This window comes from Dipodomys ordii, unplaced genomic scaffold (genome assembly GCF_000151885.1).
Source record: "Dipodomys ordii isolate 6190 unplaced genomic scaffold, Dord_2.0 Scaffold62, whole genome shotgun sequence".
Lineage (NCBI taxonomy): Eukaryota > Metazoa > Chordata > Mammalia > Rodentia > Heteromyidae > Dipodomys > Dipodomys ordii.
The window spans coordinates 8,823,810-8,833,739 of record NW_012267278.1 but is presented as its reverse complement, the minus strand read 5'-3'; the positions used below and the strand labels follow the sequence as shown (position 1 = coordinate 8,833,739).

Sequence of the window (9,930 nt, the reverse complement as noted above, 5' to 3'; positions counted from 1 at the left end):
TAGTAATGTTTTGATTTAATACTATGACACTGAAGTAGCTATTCTTTTTTAAAATTGAATAGTAATAATAGTAATATGTCTCATGCTAAGTCTTGATGACTTTGTTATATTCTAGGGGCACCAGTGGCTCATACTTGTAATCCTAGGAACAGGAGGCTGAGATCTGAGATCACTGTTCAAAGCCAGTCTGGGCAGAAAAGTCCCTGAGACACTCGACTCCAATAAGCTGCTTTCAAAACCTAAATAAAGGCTAGAAGTGGGGCTATGGCTCAAGTAATAGAGAGCTAGCCTTGAACAAAAGCAGCTCAGGGGCAGCACCTAGGCTCTGAGTTCAAGTCCCAAGACAGGCACAATGAATAAATAAATAAATAAATAAATGTTTTGCCACTATTTAATTACTTAGAAAACCAAAGTGCCAAAGAGTGAGGGAAAGGGTGACATTGTCCAAAAAGAAATGTACTCATTTTCTGATTTATGTAATTGGAACCCCTCTGTACATCACCTTTATAACAACAATAATTTTTTTAAATGAAAACCAAAATGCCAGCTCTGTGCCCAATTAAATCCACCTAATCTTTTAAATTACTGAAGACAAAAATGATCTCTACATCCTGAAACTACATTTATTGAAAGACAGAAGTAGAAATTGTATTATATTTCCTTTTATAAGAATATAACTGTCTAACATTTATTTACAAATATAATTTGGTAACGAGACTTCAGAGGTTCCCATGGTCCCAACTGGATTATCAACTTCTATTTACCAATTTTCATGTATAAATTATCTATAATTACATTTTGCCTTTGGCCAACCACTTGCAGATTATATTTAACTCTACCATGAATAGGCTGCAAATGGTTTATTTATGAAATGTTTGAATAATCTTAAAACGTCAAAACACTAGGGAATCAATTTATTACTTGAAAAATTCACACTACCAAAATTACAGTGATACCTTTTATATGGCTGTGTCATATAAAATATGACAAGGTAAGTGCATAACATTAGGCATTATTCCATATAGTTACAGTAATGTGTCCCAAACAATATTACACATATACCACTATTAGCCCTGAGATGATTTTTTAAGTGGAGTGGTTCATGGATAAATAATTTCTTCTATGGTTATAAATTTGATGTTTATTACAAAAATAACAAATACATAAAATGTTAATTACAACTGCTCAGAATAAGGTTAAGGCTAAAAAGACTAAAACATTAAAAGTAAATAATGGCATAGGATATACTACAGAAGATCAGAGAAGCAGTATCTTAATGAGAAAAGAGTATCATTAAGGAATAATTTCATTAAGCCAGCATCCTTTCTGAATGCTTGTAATAATGAGCCATATCATAAAGAAAATTCTTACTATTGTCAATTTTGATATTTTTGTCCCTCATGACATGAAATAAATCTTGTTTTTACATTCAGAAATATAAACTTGAAAGCACTGAGTAAATTTAATTTACATTAAAAGGATTCACAAAAATGGTGAAAATGCTAAGGAGCCTTTGAAGGTCATGCTGATCCTACAGAAGAGAGAATACCAAGGCACATTACATATTATAGTTCCCGTTGCAGCATTCAAATAAAAGTGCGCTAAATAATCATTGCCATTAGCAAGTAACAAATAACTATAAAATTCTTTCATAAAAAAGAAGATAAGCTTGTGCACTCAGTGCTCTTGATTCTGGAACCACCTGCACGTAAGTGTCACTGACGTAGACCCAGTGGCTTCCTGCCTCACTGGCAAGTTCTTTCAAACCTAAGGACACAAAAGAGTACAATTTTACAACAAGTATTCCTTATATTCCCTAAATGCAAACACCAACATATTCATTACATAGTACATGTTCTTTCTTTGGTTAATCATTTTCTTGGGTTAATCTTTTTTTACAAATATTATGGGAATAATTAGTAATTATTTCCAGTTACTAACATTTTTAACTATCTAGTGAAATATTAGCCTTGTAAATACTTAATTGTTCAGAAAAAAAATTAAAGGGGAAAAATAATGAAGTTAATTTGATCATCCCTAAGCACAGCCAGCAAATTTCTAACTCTTAACTCCTGTCTATTTTGAAGACCTGGTATGTCTTCAAAAAATTGTGTATTATTTTTTGTGTTCATTTCATTATCCTGAAATGCTGTGTCACCTCACACCCTACTTATTAGAAGAATTCAGTCTTATGAAAATTAAGATTAAGGAGTACTTAAAGCTAACTCTTACTTAACATTAACGAAGTGAGATACTTTTTAATATCTCTGGACTGGGAAGGTGGCTCAGTGGTAGAGCGCATGCCTTGCATGCCTGAGGCCCTGGGTTCGATTCCTCAGCACCACATCAGCAAAAAGAAAAAAGCCAGAAGTGGCTCTGTGGCTCAAGTGGTAGAACGCTAGCCTTAAGCTGAAGAGCTGAGGGACAGCGCCCAGGCCCAGAGTTTTGGCCCCACAACCGGACCCAAAAAATAAATAAAATAATATCTCATCTTCCAAAAGAACAACCAGATTTACATATTTTGTTAAGAATAAAATACACTTAGGATGGCATACCGGGCACATTTTTCCTCCCAGTGGTCTGTTCTGGTAATTTCCTGCAGGGAACTCTCACTTTCACATAAGCAGTGTAATGACCTCCTCTCATGGAGCCACTGTGTTCCACTATGCCATACAGACCATAAAGAACCTTGTCTCCCATATTTACATTCTTTGAAACAGAGAGAAAAATCCGTTTTAGTAACAGCTAGTGAAAATACTGTGAGAAAAAGTTATGTACATACTGCTTAAAAGAAGATACATGAACTATTAATCAGGTACTAGTGGCTCATGCCTGTAAACCTAATTACTCATGAGGTTGAGATCTAAGACATAAAGTTCAAAACCAACCCAGGCAGACAAATCTTAATATCTTATCTTCAACTAACCAGCAAGAAGATAGAAGTGAAGGTGTGTCTCAAGTGGTAGAGTGCCATCCTTGAGAGCAAAGGCTAAGTTCGAGCTCTAGACCCTGAGTTTAAGCCCAGTACTGACACACAAAAAAACAAAATGTAATGACTGAATTACTTCCCCATACTACTAAGCTGGGAAAATGCAAAAGCTGGAGAAGTTCCTCTGTGGCTGATCAGTACCATAAAAGGAGTGATTGCAGAGACTGCATGTGGGAATTCAAAGGGGTATCCTCTTATGCAGTGGTATTTCATGTTCTCTAGTGAACTTTTATCTCTCTCTCTCTCTCTCTCTCTCTCATCCTTGTATTTGTCAATCCCAATTCTAGGATTTTATCCTACAATTACATGAGCAAATGTAAAAAGACTAAACTATTAGTTGCAGGATTATATTTAACATCATATGACTGGAATAAACTCAAATGCCCATAAATTAAGAACTGGTTAAATAAACTATGACACATGGACACAATATATTATGTATTCTGTCTGTAAATGAAATAGGGGGCTGAGGTAGCTCAGTGGTTAGCATGTATAATGCCCTGAGTTCAATCCTGAACTTCACAAAAAAAGAAAGAAGGGATAGAGCAGGGTGGGGCAGGATAAGGTCAGACAGGACAAGAAAAGAAAAATATAGTGTACACTATCCCTAAATAATCTCTAGGACATAATGTTCAGGAAAAGGTAGAATATTAAAAAAAACTGAATTCACAGAGTAAGTTATCATTATTTAAGCTATTCAAGGGGGATGAAACAAATATACATACACACATATACATATATACATACACATCTGCTTATACTTTAAAAACAAGCGAATAAGCCATATTTTTAAATGGTTATTTATAAAAGGAAGGAAATAAATAGCATAGACAGATAAAAATCAGACTTCTTATCTTTTTTAGTATATTTGATATAATAGCTGTACTTTCACAGTTATTAAAAAAGCAACCTCTATAAAGGAAAATTTTTAAATGATAAAAATGAAAAATTACACAAATGAAACATTCAATGATGGCATAACTCTTATTAGAGGGACTAGCAGGGTCATGTGTCTTTCAGTGATCAACTATTAACACATTAGACTAGTATATTAGAGAATGAACAAAAAGACTAATGTAACAAACTTAAAAATGTAATTAATATATTTAAATCCACTAATAATAATGATAAATTATAAAATAATGATAAATCCATAAATAATGATAGAGGATACTACTGGTAATTTACTACTATTATGGTGTGTGCATGTGCATGCCAGTATCAGAGCTAGAACTCAGGGCCTCAGGCACTTGCTCAGCTAGCTTTTGTGCATTCTACCACTTTAGCCACATTGACATTTCACTGGTTAATTGAAGATGGAGTCTGTGATCTTTCCAGGGCTCATCTTCCTGAATAGCTAGGATTATAGGCATGAGCCATCAGTACCAGATAATTAGTTTGAAAACTAATTTGGAGTCAACTTGTTATTCTGCATTATGTATAAGAATTATATATTAAGTATGGGGCTGGGAAGGTGGCTCAGTGGTAGAGCACTTGCCTTGCATGCTCGAGGCCCTGGGTTTGATTCCCCAGCACCACATAAGCAAAAAGAAAAAAAGTTGGAAGTGGCACTATGGCTCAAGTGGTAGAGTGCTCGCCTTGAGCTGAAGAGCTGAGGGACAGCGCCCAGGCCCAGAGTTCCGGCCCCACGACCGGACCCAAAAAAAAAAAAAAAGAATTATATATTAAGTAACCAAACAAGGAAATTTCTCTTTATATAAAAATATTCTAGCTAATAAAGAAAGAAGAAATGCCAATATTATAATGTCACCACTCTTTTTTGTTTTGTTTTTTTAATTTGGCTGTAATGGAGGTTGAACTAAGTGTCTCCTGCTGACTAGAGATAGGCATTCTATCAACTGAGCCATGCTTCCAGTCCTTTTAGTTTTAGCTATTTGAGAATAAGGTTTTATGCTTGTCCCAGAACTCAAGAAGCTAAAGCAGGAGGAATATAAATTTAAGCCATTCCTAAACCATGGAGTGAGACATTGTCACAAACTAACAAAGAAACAGTAAAGGTAATTTTTTATATTCTATAGCTACATGATGCAATGTTTATGGGAGAAATTGTGCCAATATTTGCTTTAAAATAATATTATAGTATGGAGGAGAGGAATATGTGAATGGGGAAAGACTGGCCATAGCTCTCAAGTTTTAGGACTGGAGGTTCATGTTCTTTCTATTTTGTATATGTTAGAAATTTCGTTTTTAACAAATGTAATGATCTCATAAAGTTAACATTGAACTTAGTAAGCTTCATTATTATTTACCACATTATCAAATTTTAGGAATAATGAATGTTAATGATTGACAGTACTGGTATTCTATAGCAAATAAATTAGATAAACTGGAAACCACACTGAAGGTATGTTTGCTTCAAAGTATTCTATTGGGCTGGTGACTCATACTGCAATCTCAGCTACTTGGGAGGCAGAGATCGGGAGGATTGCAGTTATAGGCCAGCTTAGGGCAAAATGTTAACAAGACCCTATGTCCAAAAAAAAAAAAAAACTCAAGATAGGTAAGTGACCCAAAGCTGCAGCCTGTAACCCTACTATGTGGTAGGCGTAGGTAGGCAGAGTAGTAAGGCTCAGTGCCTGGTGAGGTTAACCTAGACAAAAAAACACTGGACTCTATCTGAAAAAAGTAAAAAGGGCTGGAGGTAAGGTTCAAGTATTAGAGGTTTCTAAAAAATAGTAACAGCAAAACCCCAAACAAGCAAAACAAAATCCTACAGCATACCATAAGATATGGATTTTAGCTACTAAGCATGAACAGGACACCTTATTACCCTAAAACTGCTTGGTTTCATAAAGAAAAGCCATCAGTTCCATCTATACAATTCTTATGTACAAGTAAGTATAAGCAATTATAAAGCAGTCTGCTTTCTATTTTCTATTAGTAAGATATTAAGAATTGTGAAGTATCATACTCAGTAGACACGTATACCACTCTCAGTATTATACATGAAATGGCATAAAAATGCATTGTGTTGACTTGCCAAAAATCCATACCTATGCTGAAACTACTCATTATGCAGATTAAACACAAGAACAAGGTAAGGCGCCAAACCTGCTCACTTCTTACAGCAACCTTCATCTTCTAACAGCATTTACAAGCAGCTTGTATCTTCGTAGTCATCATGCCTAGTGTCTTACTCATTTTTCTCCCAAAGGACAAAAGTCCTATTGGGTGCATTAAGTGTGACACAGGTTTCTGACTTTACTTACTCAAATTCTCTTTTAGAAGAGAAATTTATTTTACAAACAACATTTTCTTTAATCACAGAAGCATGACCTAATAAACAACATACAGATTTAAGCATTTGTTTGCAGCTTAATTACCTATCCTAACATACTGTACCTTACAAGCAGATGAACAGAATGGTGCTAAATCCAGCATAAGTGGAAAATCTACGTGCCGGTTTACTTTACGAAGACTCAAGCCAGCCTTAAACAGAACAAAATATATTTTTTTAATTTAACAAGCTTAATTGGTTCCAAGGCACTATACTAATTAAAATTGAAGAGAAATTCCAGGCATTAGATTTTTTTAAATTGTTGTTGTTGGTTGTGGGACTTGAACTTGAGGCCTGGACACTGTCCCTGAGCTCTTTTGCTCAAGACTAGTGCTCTACCACTTTGAGCCACAGCATCACTTCTAATTTTGTGTTGGTGTATTGGAGATAAGACTCTCATAGACTTTCTTGTCTGGGCTGGCTTTGAGCCACAATCCTCAGATCTCAGCCTCCTGAGTAACTAGAATTACAGGCATGAGCCACTGGTGCCTGGCTACTGTTAGATTTTTTTTATAGACAAAAATAAATGTGACTAATAGGCAGTTGCTATGACTAAGTTAAAAAGTTGGATTTCGTAAATTGATAGTACAAAGATGGTTCTTTTACATGAGGATTTGTACCAAAACCAATAAAGGCAATAATTATCCCCCCTCTGGTTGTCCAACACATAACAAAAAAATTAATTTTAAGTGATAAAATCTAAGCTACTGCTGGGCACTGGTAGCTCAAACCTGTAATCTTAGCTACTTAGGAGACTGAGATTTGAGGGTCACAGTTCAAAGCCAGCTTAAGCAAGAAAGTCCACGAGGCTCTTATTTCCAACTAACCAGCAAAAAGCCAAAAGTATAGGCATGATCCAATGGTAGAGAGCCAGTCTTGAGTGAAAAAAGCCAAGCAAGAGCTTGAGGCTCTGAGTTCAAGCTTCAGTAGCACATACACATGCACACACACATAATTTAAGCTCCAGACTATACAGCTATCATGAAATATATCCAACATAAGAGTCAAAATGTGGCTGGGTACCAGTGGCTCACACCTGGAATCCTAACTATTGAAGAGGCTGAGATCTGAGGATTGCGGTTCAAAGGCAGCTTGGCAGGAAAGTGCATGAGTCTCTTATCTCCAAGTAACCACCCCAAAACCAGAAGTAGCTCAAAGTGGTAGAGCGCTAGCCTTGTGCAAAAGAGCTCAGGAACAATGTCTAGGCCCTGAGTTCAAACCCCACAACTGACAAAAAAAAAAAAAGTCAAAATGTGTTTAGGCCTAATTCAATGACCTGTTAACAATGAACTTAATTCTAGACAGTTTAGACAGTTTTACCTACTTTATGCAGAAAAAAGGCCCATTAGGTCTTTTTACTCCCAATTTTCCAGTCATTAAAATATAAATCAGCATCCTACACACTGGACATTAGGCTTTACATTTGGCTTGATCTATACAAAGAACACTTCTGTGTATGTGTTTATTTCCTATTTCTTATAGGTTCTTAGACGTGAATTACTTACTGAGGAGTATTTTTAGTCAAAAACTGTTGTACTGAAAAACACTCCTTGTCTTTTTTTGTTGTTGTTGTTTTGTTTTGTCTTTTCTTTTTTGGTACTGGGGACCAACCCAGGACGTTGCACTTGCTAGGCAAGTACTTTGCTACTAAGCTACATCTCAGCCCACTCCTTGTTCTTGATACCCATTTCTAACTTACTTTTTAGAAGATTGTGTTAATTTACATTCCCACTGGTGATAAATGAGAATGTCTATTCCCCAACATCATCTTTATCAGCACTACTATATCTTTGCTAATTTGAATAGGATACAAAAGGAAGGAATCTGTCATTTTACTTGCAATTCTTTTGATGGGAAGGCTAGGCCTATTTTCAGTTTCTTGGAATTTGTACTTCCTCTTCTAGAACTGTTAATTGGTAATTCTTCATTCATATTAGATCTTCATATTTGTCTTACTGATCCTTATTTATTTGTGCCAGTCTTGGAACTTCAGGACCTGTGCATGGCTCTGAGCCCTTTTGCTCCAGGCTAGCGCTCTAACACTTGAGCTATTCCACTTCCCACATTTTTAGTATTTACCTGGAGATTAACAGTTTCATGAACTTTCCTGCCCTGGCTGGTTTTGAACCTCAATCCGCAAATCTCAGTCTCCTGAGTAGTTAGGATTACAGGTGTGAGCCACCAGTTCCTGGTTGTCTTATTGGTATTTAAGAGTTCTTATAGTTGGGTGCCTTTGGCTCATGCCTAATCCAGATAGTTGAGAGGCTGAGAATGGAAGGCTTCCAGTTCAAGATCAGTCTGGGCAGAAACATCAGCAAAGCCTCCTTCTCAGCCCATAGTGATTACAGTGGCAAGTGCGTGTTATCCAAAGCTGGGACACAAAGGACTGAGAGACTCCATCTTTCAGATAGGAAGAGAAGGGAAGCTGGAATTGGTGATGGGTGCCTAGAATCCCAGCAATAACAGTAAGCTTAAAAAGTGGGCAGATTGTAGCTCAGGCATTTGCTCAGATGGGATAAAGTAGAGATGGAGGCATGGTATTGTACCAGTGTTGTACCAGTCTATCATGTTCCAGGCTCTGAGTTCAAACCCCAGTAGCAGCAAAAAATAAAATTAAAATTAAATTAAAATATGTTGAGCAAATTATAATGCATTGTCTTCATAATGTGCATGATTACTTTTAAAATGCATTCATTGTGATTAGCAGAGATCTCAAAAACCAAAATAAACATACTGTAAAGTCCAGTCTTATCACAGAAGATATGAATCATACACTAGAATTTTTCTCTATATACAAGGTATAGAAAATAAAAAACTTGGCCAGCCACTGGTGGCTCACACCTGAAATCCTAGCTACTCAGGAGGCTGAAATCTGAGGATTGAGGTTCAAAGCCAACCTGGGCAGGAAAGTCTGTGAGACTCTTATCTTCAATAAACTACTCAGAAAAAAAAGCTTAAAGTGATGCTATGACTTAAGTAGTAAAGTGCTAGCCTTGAGCCAGATAAGCTCAGGAACAGCACCCAGGCCCAGAGAGTTCAAGCCTTAGCGCGGCAAAAAAAACAAAAAATAAAACAAAAAAACCCACAAAACTTAAACCCAAAACTTAATCTTTTGGTCAATAGGGTGAGATATAGAATAAAAGCTCTTCCTGCTCATCAGTAGCAGGAATGTTGTACAATATAACACAGTAGAGAATGCACAGTTAATATACACAAGGTCCTGTGTTTGATCCATGGACACACAAGACAACTTCAATCTTTTCCTTTCATGGATTTTATTTATTTATTTATTTTGGGTCCAGTCATGGGGCCTGAACTCTGGGCCTGGGCACTGTCCCTCAGCTCTTCAGCTCAAGGCTAGCACTCTACCACTTGAGCGCCACAGCGCCACTTCTGGCTTTTTTCTTTTTGCTTATGTGGCGCTGAGGAATTGAACCCAGGGTCTCATGCATGCAAGGCAAGCGCTCTACCACTGAGCCACCTTCCAGCCCCTCCTTAAATATTCATTTAATTTCATCCTACTCTTGTTGATGATTGGTTTTGTGCACTAAAATATATTAGAAAATAATATGGTGATCTAGAGGGAGCTCTAAATTTTTATTTCTTCAAGAGGTATTTTTCCCTAAGTCCTTTACTGGGTGTG

At 36.4% G+C, this 9,930-nt stretch overlaps 1 protein-coding gene across 1 annotated transcript in view; it reads right to left on the bottom strand.

Moving 5' to 3' along the window:
- Nucleotides 1-1,126: 1,126 nt before the first annotated feature.
- The window catches only part of Usp45 (ubiquitin specific peptidase 45), a 52,444-nt gene continuing 43,640 nt past the window's right edge, over nucleotides 1,127-9,930 (bottom strand). The window contains exons 14-16 of the mRNA XM_013022381.1: nucleotides 6,353-6,439; nucleotides 2,556-2,709; nucleotides 1,127-1,767 (exon numbers count right to left, since the gene is read on the bottom strand). Of these exons, the coding sequence (XP_012877835.1) occupies nucleotides 1,637-1,767; nucleotides 2,556-2,709; nucleotides 6,353-6,439 (372 nt within the window). The 3' untranslated portion in view covers nucleotides 1,127-1,636. The remainder of the gene's footprint in view (nucleotides 1,768-2,555; nucleotides 2,710-6,352; nucleotides 6,440-9,930) is intronic.